At 50.0% G+C, this 14,385-nt stretch overlaps 1 protein-coding gene across 4 annotated transcripts; it reads right to left on the reverse strand.

The window, feature by feature from the left end:
* Window positions 1–35: 35 nt before the first annotated feature.
* On the reverse strand, window positions 36–11,879 carry E4f1 (E4F transcription factor 1). Of its 4 annotated transcripts, none has more exons than XM_055604863.1 (14): window positions 11,723–11,879; window positions 7,797–7,948; window positions 6,011–6,122; window positions 3,537–3,730; window positions 3,328–3,448; window positions 3,008–3,160; window positions 2,762–2,928; window positions 2,237–2,428; window positions 1,712–1,817; window positions 1,388–1,605; window positions 1,007–1,205; window positions 783–925; window positions 651–713; window positions 36–535 (listed from the first exon to the last, which is right to left on the reverse strand). In XM_055604863.1, the coding sequence occupies exons 1-14, from the start codon at window positions 11,877–11,879 to the stop codon at window positions 179–181; spliced, it is 2,334 nt and encodes a 777-aa protein (XP_055460838.1). In that variant the 3' UTR covers window positions 36–178. The 4 variants fall into 4 exon arrangements, with proteins under 4 accessions (XP_055460838.1, XP_055460837.1, XP_055460836.1 ...); XM_055604862.1 differs by having other exon boundaries at window positions 1,712–1,820; XM_055604861.1 differs by having other exon boundaries at window positions 2,219–2,428.
* Between the last annotated feature and the right edge of the window lie 2,506 nt (window positions 11,880–14,385).

Raw genomic sequence — 14,385 nt, forward strand, 5'->3', positions numbered from 1 at the left:
GTGCCAGCCCCAGAGGCTACCCCAATATCACAAGCTGCAGGTTTTTATGTTTTATTGTAAAGCAGAAAACAAACAAACCAAAAACCAAAACAAAACTGCATATTCACACTGTCTTCTGAGCAGTCAGGTGTGGGCAGGCACTCGGGGTCCTCACTGTACCACAGCAGTGGCCTTCAAGCTATACGATGACTGTCTGCACCTCAATCTGGCCCTCTGGTGAAGCAATGACCAGCTCTCCTCCATGCTCCAGGATCTCTATGTCCTCTGATGACATCATTGTCACAGTAGCCTGTTCAGCACTGGTTGGACCTGCCCGGGCTGTGAGCACAGTGCCCTCACTGATTGCTGAAGCCAGTGTCATGGCCACCTGCTCTGTAAGACTCTCAGGAGTGGCGATGGTGATTGTGTCAGCAGCAGCTGCCTCCGAGCCCAGTGCTGCCTCCTGGTCCATGGTCACATTCTGCACAATGATCTGGTGCCCAGCACCGGCCTGGTGCACAATCTGCTGTACCACCTTCATGATGTGACTGTCCACCTGTGGGGACCATGGTTAAGCCCAGGGGGCTGCTCAAGCCCAGTGAGCCCCCCCCGCCCCCCCCCCCCCCCGCGCCCCCCCCCCCCCCCCCCGCATACCACACCCAGACCCTCACCTCTGTCTGGGTGCCTTCAATGATCTCGGTGGCTTCACTGGTCTCTGTGTCATCTGCAGTAGCCTGGACAGTCAGTTAGAGGTGGTCAAGGCTGTCCTGAGTCCAAACCTGCCCCACCAGCTCTACACCCACCTCAATAATGTACTCCTGAGTATCAGCCACCACAGATGAGAACTCCACCAGCACGGTGTGGGGGTCTTCCGTAAGGACAGTGGCAGCCTCGGAGGGGTTCTCCTCAGATACCAGCAACTCCTCCACTTCCAGCAGGCAGCCCCCTGCCAACAGGGACGCTCATCTCAGTTAGGGCCGGTTGACCCCAACCGGAGCTCCCCTCTCCTGCCACCTGTGGCCCAGACCTTTAGTGCGCAGGTGCCGGTTGAGTGTGCCATGCTCTGCGAAGCCTCGACCACACTTGTAGCACTTGAAAGGCTTCTCGCCCGTGTGATGCCTCACATGCCGCACCAGTGAGCCCTTCTCCCGGAAGCCTCGGCTGCAAAACTGGCACACATGGGGCTTCTCTTCCAGATGTGTCCGGAAGTGCACCTGCTGGGCATTCTAGAGAGACCTTTCCGTGACAACCTGTTCTTGGTCATATCCCCACCCCCAGGCCTGAGAGGCCAACCATAAACAGTCTAGGCTAGGAGGAGGGTGTGGCAGGACACTGGGAGTACAGCCAGAGCCCAGATTGGCAGTGGAGGGTATGTTCAGGCATAAGGATCTCAGGACCAAAGGCCTACCTTGGTTTTGTATCGCTTGCCACACTGGGGACAAGGGAAAGGCCTCTCGTCTGAGTGGACACGTCGGTGGCCCCGCACATGAGCAATGGTCTTATAAAGCTTCCCACAGTCTCCACAACGGAATCGGCGCTCGTGCACATGCACCTCCTGGTGCTTCTTGAGCAGGTAGGCTTTGGGGAAGGCCTTGCCACACTGTGTACAGGTGAACGGCCTCGGCCCTGAAGCCACACCCAATGTCAGGCCATTTTCACCACCCGAGAGCCCACCAGTTGCCAGTCCACAGGCCACCCTAGCCTTGGACCCATCCACCTCCCTGCTACCCACCTATATGACCTCTCTTGTGGGCCTCCAAGGTGGCTGCTGTTGGGAAAGTCTCAGTGCACTGAGGGCATGGGTGGGTCCTGGGCACAGTTGAGGCCTCACTGGCCACCTGCTGGGGACCACAGACCAACCTCTAACACCTATTGTAAGCTGTGCTCTAATGATACCAAAAAGAGAGCCAGCCCTCTTCCCTCCTGGCCTTAGACGGAAGTTAACAGACTAGAGGACAGTTACAGCAGAAAGCAACCCTATTTAAGCTAGGCACAGTGGTGCACGCCTGAAATTCTTGGTAGAAGCAGGAGAATCAATAATTGAGGCCAACATTGGCTACATAAAAAATATGGGGCAGCTTAGGTTACATCAGACTGTCTTAAAAAAAAAACAATTAAATTAATCAATTAATAAGCTAAGTATAATAATAAATAAATTTATATTAATAAATAAGGCTAGCAGCTTCCCCCAGCATGATAAGCAGATACTGGGTCAACCCCACCAGTAACAGACACCTACTGTCTCCATCTGCTCTACCTCCAACAGTGGCAGTTCTGGGGGTCCATCTCCCAGGGACTGGGGACTGGACCCAGAGGGAGGGGCTGGCTCCAGAGTACTGTCCTCCCCAGCAACCCTCTCAAGGACGATGCCAGAATTCTGCATGGCCTGATGTAGCAGGTTCTCACGGCTGTTCTCACTGGAACAGGGAAGCTCCTCAGAGTCTGGGGACTGTAAGGGAGGTAAAGGAAAAGAAGGAAGGAGGGAGGCCTGCCAGGTAGCCCAGCACAGGGCACCCATTCCCACCCACCCCACCTAGCAGACTCATGACAGGCTCACCCTTACAGCCCCACGGTACACAGCCAGCTGCCTCAGTTCTGAGTAAATTCCATCTCATTCTCCCTACACTTCACCTCACACTCCCTTAGCAGCTTCCCTGCCATCTGCTAGGGAGTTCTGCCCACAGCCTAGTAGTGTGCTTTCCTGAGGGAAAGGGGCACCTTCCCCCTGATCCTGCTGAACACATCCTGGCACTGTGTGGTCAAAGGGCAGAGCAGCACCTACCTCTGGGGCCAGGGTTTTCATGCCCATAGGAAGCTCCTGCATCTGGACATGGACTTCATGGATGACAGTGCCCTTGGCATCTGTGACCAGGTGAATCACAGGTGATGTCTCCATGGGCTCTCCTGCCACTGAGGATGAAACTGGCCCCACAGTGGAGGCACTGGACCCTTTACGACAGAGTAAGTCCTTGAAGAGCCTGGCAGCCAATTTTGGGAATACCAGTCCCAGCCTCCCCACCAAGCTGACCTGCAGGCACTTCCTCTTTGCCCACAACTGTGTCCTTGCTTATGCTAAAGCGGATCTTCTCTGTGCATGGAGTGAGAGATTTGAGGTGCCGAGTCAGTGCACCTGACTCCCGGAAGCTCTTTCCGCACTTGGCACATTTATAAGGGCGCTCATCTGTAGAGAAAACAGTCAGCCCCCAGTGGAAGATGGACAGTGTCCTGTGTTAAGAGACACCAAGCATGCAGGCCCTGTCTCGCCATCCAGGACACGGGCAAGCTGTAGGGGGTCCCAGAGCCTGTCAGCAGGTTACTTAGTGTCGCTCTAACCTTCAGTTCACTTACCAGTGTGCCGCCTGTGGTGCCGAATGAGAGAACCCTTGGTCCGAAAAGAGGCACCACAGAGCTTGCACTCATGGTCCTTGCGGCTGCTGTGTGTTACCATGTGGGCCTTGAGGATGCTGCCCTGTGGGGAAGGGGCAGTAAGGCTCAAGGCACCTCACTGGAAAGGAGTAGGCAGGGGAGCCAGCGGGCCCTTGGCCCCAGGGGCTCACCGTTTTGAAGGTCTTGTGACATAGCATGCACACGTAGCGGCCTTCCTTGTTCACCAGCAGCTTGACTTGGGCCTGCTCGCCCTCCCCAATAAGCCCAAGTTCCTGATGGTTAGGACTGCCTGGAGCCTCTGCCATCTCGCCATCCCCTGGCTCTGCCTCAGCAGCCACAATGACCTCTTTGATGTGCCCACTTCCTGAGGAGAGGCAAGTTAACATAAGCCTCAAGACCTATCACTACTGCAGGCCCTGCCCATAGGAGATCCCGCCACAGGAGTCCACTGGAAGCCAGAGAACTGTCCAGACCACCCCACCCCAGGGCTTAGAACTTGGAGCCAATCTGCACTGAAAGAAATCCATGCAGCAGCCATTACAGGCAACCTGACATGGCAGACAGACCACTTCCAACTCAGTAGAGCTGCCTAAAGCTCAGGGTCCCCAGACTGTGCCCAATATCTCTCTGAGGAGATAGCCCATCCCTTAAACCAAGAGACACAGGGGTCCTACAGCCAGATGCCCAGGTAAATAGGCAGTGGGCATCCTAGTTCAGCTCCCTGCATTTTTCCTGCTGGATGGCCCCAGTCCCACCAGTATAAAGGAGAGAGAGTTCTGGGGGCTGCCTGTTGGGTAGACAGGCCTAGGCAGATCCCTGCCCAGAAATGACTGAAGAAACTAGACACCTGAGATAGCTAGAGAAAACGATGTCACGTTTTTGCACTTCTCACAGGATGCTGAGGAATGTGACAATGAGCAAAGCCACACTAAAAACATATTTCACATTTTCTACTCATAAAAATGATGAGTGAGAACCAGCCAAGAAACTACTTCCTAGAAACCATCTCCATTCCAGCTGGTATTGTTTTGACAAGCCATTCTCTCAAAACAGAATGAATGAGCACCATGACTCAGAAACAAGTAAGGTTGTCTCTCGCCCATGCTCCAGCCCAATGCCCCCCCCCAAAAGTACCTTCCCAAAGGACAGAGACCTGATGGGTGAGGAATACGGGTGCACCAGCCCAAGAGGAAATTCTTTTCTATCTACACCCAATGCAGTGAACCTAGAGCTGATATTCAGCTACCCCAAGCAGCCACTGCTGACCAACCTACCTCTCCCTCATTGCCTTTTTTCCCCCAGGCCATCAGAAATACTGGTGGTCCCTGGATCCCCTCCCTTTGGGATGCCTACAAAGGTAAAGAAAGCAGAGGGTCCCTAAAGTAGAGAATGCTGCGCTAAGCAAAAGTTTGAAACTACTGGAGGCTGAAAGTGGGTGGGAAAAGACCAGCTGGTAGAGCCTGGTTATAAATCAGAACCCAGTGAACTTGTTTTCCCAAATAACACCACCCACCACAGAAACTAAACTATGTGCCAGGCCAGGAGCAGGGACCCACCCCCTTACAATATTCCTAAGTCTGAGCGACAAGGGGTGAGTCTCCCTGTTGCAGAGACATTGAGAAAGGCAGTAGAAACCCAGCAGGTGTCCAGATGTCTCCTTGGGAAGGGTAATGTGTCAGAGGCTCCCTTCCCGAGCCCAAAGTTGGCTTCCTCAACACAGCCTTCCTCTTCCTGCTCAACTGATTCTCATAGCTTCTCAAGGTCAGGTTCCATCCACTGTCTCAATCTCTTCCCACTCAACTGCTCATTCACCCACCTGCCTTGGTCTCTGCAGAGCAATGATCATTCTCTTCCTAACATCCAACCCCATTATCCTTCAATGGCTTTTGAACACTCAGCCACTCATCCCTTTCCTGAATTCAGTCCCTGGCTCCCTCCACCTGTTCAAGGCCAGAATGCCCTTTGAATGCTCCCTGCATACTCAGCAGTCTCCAATTAATGACCACCTGACCCACCCAGGCTTCTTAGTAGCCCCTCTTCCCATTGCACATCAGAGAGAACTTAAATAGAAAGCATCAGCCATCAAAGAGGCTTGGCGTTATATGCTCATAAAAGCCACCAAGAACCAGGCAACAATCCTCAGGCCAGCATAAACATACAGAGTGACGAAAACCAAGGCCGAGCAAGTCAGCGCCAGGTGAAGCAGCAGCACCCTCCTGCGTACTCCACTGACCTACAAAGGCAATTGCTGGGGCAAGGGGTCGTGTTAGGGTACAATGATGGTACTGCCTAGGGACGGGAAGGAAGAACTGAAGTGGCAGAAAAGTAGAGAAGCTACTAAGGACCAGGACAAAAACAGCCTGCAAAAGCACATAAGAGGGACATGTTCATGGTGACGCAGACTGAAGGTTCCCAAATGCCTCCGAGTACCCCAGGGCTGGTTCCCCTTCCTAAAAGAGCCTAGTGGCTCCTCCTGAAGGGTCTGCCCAGGGGAAGGCTCAAATAAGGCTTGGGCCCCTCTGTGGACAGGCCTTGCTCTTAAGAGAGTGAAGGATATGAGCAGTGGAGATCCTTCAGCCCTGACTACAATTAGCCATTAAGTCATTGCTCAGAAGTGGGGGTGACCCATGGACAATTGGCTTACCAACAAGGTCAGGAGCATGGCTGATGTCTGCTGCCAGAGAGGTGGCCTCCACCACGATGTGGGCCACAGTGATAGGCTCCTCTGGGCCGCCCTCTGCTGCCGCTGGCACTACCTATCAATGGAGTTAAAAAAACAGATGAGATGCATCTGTGGGTTCCATATTTTACAAAGAAGAATGTGGGCTCCCTCTGTGGAAGAGGGGGACATGGGAAACACAGACCTCATCCAGTCCATGTCCTATAGGAAGGATGTAGGGTAGGTTCTCGAAGGAACATGGCTCTAACTAAGCCTGGCCACAGAGTCAGGGGTCAGCCCTATCAGTTGAACAGCTCTGACCACTACAGCCTGGACACAGATCAAAGAGCATACACAGTGAGGACTTGGAGCAGGCATGAAGATGGGCTAAGTGAAGGTGTGGTGCCCACACACACAGCCCAGCCAGATGGTCAGAAGAAAGGCCCCCATGGCTGTGGGACATACCTTCCTGGAAGGCATGCAGCAAGGGGACAAGTAATAAGGGCAAGGTTGGAAAGCTAATACTTTTCTAATGTCACCTGAACCACTCATTCTCTGATGATAGCCTGAGGCCACTGGCTTTTCCTAGCAGTGCTGTGACCTATAATACAGTTCCTCGTGGTGTGGAGACCCCCAACCTGAGTTTATTTTTGTTGTACTTCATAACTGTAAGCTTGCTACTGTTATGAATCGTGATGTAAATATCTGTATTTTCTGATGGCTTTGGGTGACCCCTGTGAAAGGGTTACCTGACAACCCCCAAAGGGGTTGTAACCCACAGGTTGAGAAACACTGTCCTAGCAGCTCCCTTCTTCTGGAGCCAAAGTACTAGAGACTCAACCTATAGCCTTGTGCAGGTTAAATAAACACTCTACCACTGCGCTAAACTACTAAGTCTCTTTTCATTAGTAAAGATATAGAAGATGTATTTATTTTCATTTTATGTATATGAGTGTTTTGCTTGTTTCTATGTATGTACACCACATGTGTGCCAAGCACCCACAGAGGCCAGAAAGAGGGCATCAGAATGCACAGTATTAGAGTAACAGATGGTTATGAGCTACCATACAAGTGCTGGGAAGTGAACCTGAGTTCTCTGCAAGAGCAACAAGTGCTCCTAACCACTGAGCCATTTCTCCATCCCCCTTTTAAATGTTATTTTGAGTCTAAGATGTCTAAGGTAGCTAGCTTCAAACTTACACTGTAGACCAAGTTGGCCTTAAACTTGAAATCTTTCTGTTTTAGCCTCCTCTGTAGCTGGGATCTCAGGCCTATATTATCAGGTCTGGCTAGAGCCTCTTCTTAATTCTACCCAATAAGACTGATGAGAGAGCATCCAGCATTCAGGATGCTGTCTAATTTAGTAAGACTATGTGAGTGCATTCCCAAGCACATCACTGGGATTCAATCATCTTCACTTAGGTACCAGGACGTAATTCAAGAGATCCCTGAGAAGCATGTGTATAGGACAGGAGATAAGGGAAAAGATGTAAGTTTCCATGATCTCTTAAGCTAAGAGACCCTCACACACAAGAAACAAAGGACCTTCCTCCGAACCCTGCTACCAACTATGCAGGTTGCTGAGAGGTTGAGTTACCCCAGGTCATCCAAAGCACCACTAACCCCCTACTAATACAACCTGGTCTTCCTGCACTCACAGCCATGCCTGCCTTCTAACTAGCCACATGTCATAAACCAGCTGTACAGAACACTGTTTCACAGATGACCCCACCCAGAGGAGTGCGGATGGTAGCAGCTAGAAGGGACTCACCTCCTGGCCCAGCAAGGCAGTGGCAGCAGGGGTGGGGGGCAGAGCCTCTGGAGGGGCTCGATGGCAGGTCTTCTGAATCTTGTGTTGCACAAAGTCCTCCAAGGCAGTAAATTCCACCTGACAGCGGCCACATCTGTGTACATCGTCCTCATCTGCAATAAGCCTGATGTCAGGGAGACTGGGGGTGTCAGGGCCTCATCCAGCTTCCCTCAAGATGGCATAAGAACAAGAGCTGGTATGCCTGCTCACCCGGGAGCTGCTAGGAACACACTGGAGAGGTGCCTTCAGGGCTGAGGAAACCCTAGGGTCTAACCCCATCCTTTAGAGGTCTGCGGAAGCAAGGCCTAGGAGGGAGGCCAGCATTCTGCACAGGGTCACCCTGACCACACATTTACCCTGCAAGGGCACACTGATGCCGTCATATCCAAAGTCCCGATGCTCCAGCCTCCAGAGAGAGAGGATAAGAGGCATATAACTCACCTATTCAAGTTTGGGAACAGCAGAGGACCCAGATTTGAGATTGGGGAGTTGCGGATGTAGCTCAATGATAGAACACTTGCCTAACATGCATAAGATCCCTAATTTGGATCCCCAGAATTGTTTTTTTAATTTGTTTAGGACTGATGGTAATTGAATGTATAGGCATCTCACTTGCCACCTCAAAGTTATTTCCACATCTTTTTTTGTTTTGAGGCAGGGTTTCTCTGTGTAGCCCTGGCTGGCCTGGACTTACTTTTGTAGATCAGGCTGGCCTCGAACTCACAGAGATCTGCTTGCCTCTGCCTCCCTGAGTGCTGGGAGTATAGACGTGCACCACCATGCCCAGCTTTCCTATCTTGAGAAAGATAAAGTGGGCTAACTAGTTACATATATCTAGTGCACAACAGGGATTTAGAAGGTTGATATCTACAAAGCTCTGTCTAATAGGCCAGCTTTTTAATTTTTTTAAGATTTATTTATTTATTTATTATGTATACAGTGTTCTGTCTGCATGTGTGCCTGCACACCAGAAGAAGGCATCAGATCTCATTACAGATGGCTGTGAGCCACCATGTGGTTGCTAGGAACTGAACTCAGGACCTCTGGAAGAGCAGCCAGTCCTCTTAACTTCTGAACTATCTCTCCAGCCTCGGCCAGCTTTTTTAAAACACAGAATAGCAAGAGCCCTCAACTCTGACCAATCTTACTACTGTGTATATGTGTGAAATACACTAGTTCATATATATGAAGTACATGATATACTATTATGTATATGTGAAAATGAGCCTTGAACATGCTAAGCAAACATTCTACCACTGGGTTACACCAACACCTGACCACTCTTTTCTCTCTGATGCTACCCTGGCCCCCACTGGGTAGCATCCTGCTCCAGAGTAAACTCCAAGAATAAAGCAGTATGGAGCGTTACACATCCCAGAGACGCTGCAGCTGGACCCCTCACCAGCAAGAGGCACTGCCCACTCACTGCGGCCCTAATGTATGATGAGCATATATTTTTTCTTTCTCTTTCTCTCTCTCTTTTTTTTTTTTTTTTTTTTTTTTTGTTGTTGTTGTTGTTGTTTTGAGCCAGGATCTCATTACATCGCCATGTCTGGCTTGGAGCTCACTATTTAGAATCAGGATGGCTTCTAAGTCAGAGATCTACCTGCCTCTGCATTTCCAGTGCTGGTGTGCACCATTGTTCCCACCCACCCAACACACACTTTTTTTCTTTTAGAGTTGTCTATTTTTACGTCATGTGTGGGTGTTTTGCCTGCACTATGTGTGTGCCTGGTACCCACAGCGACCAGAAGAAGATATCAAATCATCAGCTCACCTGGAACTAGGCTCACAAACAGTTATTAGCTACTGTGTAAGTTTTGGGAATTGAGTGTGGGTCCTCTGAAAGAGCAACAAGGGTTTTTGTTTTTCTGTGTTTTTGGAGTGGGAGTTTTGTTTTGTTGTTGTTGTCTGTTTTTATTTTTTTGGGGGGGGACAGGGTTTCTCCATGTAGCCCTGCTGTCCTGGAACTCACTCTGTAGATCAGGCTGGCCTCGAACTCACAGAAATCAGCCTGCCTCTACCTCCCTTAGTACTGGGATTAAGGGCTTGTGCCACCATCACCCAGCTGCAACAAGTACTCATAACCACTAAGCCATCCTTCTAGCTCAGCACCTAAAAATTTAATCAAATCATGCCAGCACCCTGGGGAAAGAGATGACTAAGTCCATCCTAGAAAAATACTAAGATTCAAGGTCACTCAGCTGAACCAGCCAGACTCATATTCCAAAACAGCCTGCTGGTTTCCACTATCTTACACTGAGTCCCACATCAAAGTCAAAACCAGCCTGGTACAAGGGAGGAGTAAAGTCAATGACAAATTAATGGTCAAATAAAAGGCCAAACCCAAGCTATGACTGTCCCATATGCCACCTAAAAGAGGGTGGCGCCCTCTATATGGCTCACTCATAAACCAGTGCCTACCATCCCCTTACTCCTCCCACTCCATTCATTTAGTCTGACTCAGCACCAAGCTATTGGTACTGACCCAGAAAAAGCCACACCTAGAATATTTCATACTCAGAAAAGGCCATCAACCAGTGGTTCTCAACATGTGGGTCGCCCACGTACATGACAATTCATAGCACTATGAAAACTGGAGCGGGGTGAGGTGGCACACACCTGTAAGCCCAGCACTCAGAGAGGCAGAGGCAGTGAGTTTGAGGCCAGTCTGGTCTACAAAGTGAGTCCAGGACAGCCAAGGCTACACAGAGAAACCCTGTCTAGAAACAAAACAAAACAAAAACTGCAAAACTGCAGTTTTGAGGTAGCAACAAAATAATTTCATGGTTGGAGGTACCACAAGAAAAACTGTATTAAAGGATCACACACACCACTGCCATAAAACAAACCCAAGAATATACAAGCCAGGTGTCATGGCACAAACCTTTAATGCCAGCAATGGGTAGGTAGAGATAGAAGGATCTCTGAGTTCAAGGCCAGCCTGATCAACATAGTGAGTTCCAGGTCAGCCAGGGCTCTACATAGTGAGACTCTGTCTTAAAAAACAAAACCAAACAAACAAACAAAAACCAGAGAGAGAATCTCCAAAGAGACTCCTCTGAGTCTGTAACTGTAACTGACCCTCTCCAAGCTGAAATAAGAAAATTACAATCAGACTGAATCCTGTGGGGACAGAGAGCAGCATCCTTAAACTAATATCACTTGCCAAACAACCTCCTGTCTGATCAAATCTACAGTTCCATGGACTAACGCAGAGATACCTAAACCATCCCTGAAAAATATCAGTACCTAGAGAAGTAATCCTTAGTGTACATCCTACTAGGAGAAATTAAAGGGTATAGGGAGGGGAGTTACAGTCGCGGCTCCAATCTGATCCTTGAAAGGAACCAGATGGATGACCTAACCACTTTACAGTCCTTGAACCTCAATTATCCCCATATCTTAAGTGAAGAGTAGTAATAATAGTTCGCCTTTCTAGTTTGGCTTAAGGAATGGTAAAAGTCCGTACAGCGGAGTGTTCCCCACATTCCGGAAGTCTTTGCTCCACCCCGTGGCGAAGACCCAGGTGGGTCCTCAGTGGGGCGGTACTGCCTGCCCAGGTCAGGTCCCTAACCCCGTCCTGGCGGAAGGCCCCGCCCCAGCCTTCAGGTCCGCCCGGGCTCAGCCTCAGAGGCAGAGGGGACGCAGGAGCTAGCACTGGAGAACGCTTGGGAGGAGCGAGCGATGTTTGTCTGGCCGGGTCTGCTCCAGGGGCTGGAGAAACGGGCTCCCTATGACCGCGGCACCTGGGCCCGGCGGGCTGGAAGTGGGCCCGCAGGGTATCCCGTCGGAGTTGGGAAGATCTGCGTAAACTCGAGGAGCCTGGAGCCCGGCGAGACCGAACACCGCAGCCCGGCCGCACCGGGCTTCTGCAGCCTCGTTACCTTCCTCGCTGAAGGGCGCTGGGAGGCCCAGGAAGCCGCCGGGGGACAAGGCCGCCGCTGCCGCCGCAACCCCGCCCTCGCCCGCTTCACGCCCGGCTTCGGCCCGAGCTTCTGCCGTATGAGCGGCCGTCACCCGCACTGCCATCGCGCCCTCCATGTCGCAACGCGCCGCAGGAAGATGGCGGATTTACGACCATGTCGTCATAACAACGGGCCGCACCGAGGGCTGCGTGTAGGGCAGGCAGGGGGCGGGACGAATTTGACGGACAGGCAGGGGGCGGGACAAGGACGAGTTTGACGGACAGGCAGGGAACCGCAGGTCGTGCCCTAGAGCTTCAGCGGAGGTGGAGCCTCTGGAGCGGGACCGGAGGGCGCCAGTGGGCGTGGTTGTGCTAAATTGGCAGGACTTCGGCGGGGGTGAACCATCCGTGGACTAAAGAATCTGAACTCTCTCACGCTTCCTTTTTTTAATGTGTAAGGATATTTTGTCTGCATATATGTCTGTGCATCATACACATGCCTGGCGCCCGCAGATGCGGAAAGGGGGTGTCTGATCTCCTGGAACTGGAATTACAGATGGGGTTAATGTAGGTGTTGGGAATTGAACCTAGGTTATTCTGGAAGAACAGCCGGTGTGCTCTCAGCCGCTGGGAGAATCTGAACTCTTTAGGGTCGCTACCCAGTGTAGAATCCTGGGCTTAGACCAAGACTGCAATGTTAGAATCCCCTGATGATTACTCTGATCATGAAAAAACAACTCCAGTTGAAGATAGTTCGTGTGCTCATTTTCAAAGACTTGTTCTTTCACATAGTTTTTAAATTTTGAAAAGTACACATAAAAATAGCCATTTGTGACATTTAGTATACTGACAATGTTGAGCGCTTATCAACAAAATTTAGTTCCAAAATTGGCTAATTGGTTGGTTGGTTGGTTTGGGACAGGGTCTGGCTTTTGTAGCTCACAGTGGCCAGTACCTCAGTGCTGTAAATATTCCTGGATTAGTTCCAAAACATTTTCATCATCTGTAGCTCACTTTGGTAGACAAAGTGCTGGCTTCACTACCTATCACTGCATAAAAATGAGCAGAGTGGCTCAGGCCTGTAATTCCAGCAGTTAGGAGAAGTGGAGGCAAGAAGATCACAAGTTCATGACCATCCTTAGCTAAATAGGGAGTTCAAGGCCAGCCTGGGACAAAAGACACCGTTCCAAGAGAGAGAAAATGACTGAGTAATATCACAATTTATGAACAATGCACTTCATGTCATTCATCACATTTACTTGCTTTTATCTTTTTGGCTATTATGAACAGTGTTGCTCTGAACACTCTTACGTAAGCTGCTTTTATAGTTTTGTATTGTTTCCACACTCCTTTCATTTTAATAAAGGTGATTTTTAAGTATCTTCTCTGAAACTATTTTGTTAGATTAATCCTCTTAAGCTAGCAATCATGGACTGGAGAGATGGCTCAGCGGTTAAGAGCACTGGCTGCTCTTCCAGAGGTCCTGAGTTCAATTCTCAGCAACCACATGGTGGCTCATAACCATCTATATTAGGATCTGAGGCCCTTTTCTGGCATGCAAGTGTACAGGCAGGCAGAGCACTCATATATACAAAATAAAAAAAATACTGATTGAAAAAAAAAAGATAGCAATCACTATCTGGTGAGACAGCTGTCACCTGCCACCTGCCACCAAGCCTAACAACCTGAGTGCAATCCCCAGGACCCACAAAGAGGAAGTTGGCCTCTGAACTTCACCTGCACCCTGTGACATACAAGCACCATACACATATACAACATTCACTTGTGTGCACACACACACTAAAATGTAAGTGTTTTTTGTTTTAAGATGCCAATCATCAGATGGCTCATGAGGGAAAAGCACTTCCCTCCTAGGCAGATGGCCTGGGTTCAGTCCCTGGGACCCACATGATGGAAGGAGAGAACCAGCTTCCATGAACTGTACTCTGACCTCCACACATGCCATGGCACTCACAAGCCACACACACACACACACACACACACATACACAAATAAGTAAATGAATAAATGTAGTTCTTAAAACTTCAGAAGCATATAATACTAACAAAAGCTCTGAAAAGAGCCAGGCACAGTGGTGCATACCTGTAATCCCAGCACCCAGGGAGGCAGGCTGATTGCTGTGAGTTCGAGGCCAGTCTGGTCTAAAAAGCCAGGACAGCCAAGGCTACACAGAGAAACCTTGTCTCGAAACAACAAAAATCTCTGCAGGAAAGAAGTTTGATCCAGGTACTGTGTCTCTTGACTGTTCCTTCCAGGCCACACTGAGGTGATGAATGCATGCATGTACACCCGACACACTAATAATAAATACATATATAATTTTAAAATTTCTAAGAGAGTTAAAGAAGCTGGGTCGGCAGGCAGATCTCTGTGAATTCAAGATAGCCTGGTCTACAGGACAGCCAGGGCTACACAGAGAAACCCTGTCTCCAAAAGCCAAAAAGAGAGAAAGAGTTAAAGGGCTAAGGGTTAAAGAGAGCTGCTCAGTGGTTAAAAGCACTGTTTAGGGCTTTTAAGATGTGGTGGTGCACATCTTTAACCTCTGTGAGTCCTGGTCTACAGAGTGAGTCTAGGACAGCCAGGGCTCCATTACACAGAGAAACTGTCTCAAAAATGAAAGTG

This window comes from Psammomys obesus, unplaced genomic scaffold (genome assembly GCF_907164565.1).
Source record: "Psammomys obesus unplaced genomic scaffold, mPsaObe1.curated_primary_1811, whole genome shotgun sequence".
Lineage (NCBI taxonomy): Eukaryota > Metazoa > Chordata > Mammalia > Rodentia > Muridae > Psammomys > Psammomys obesus.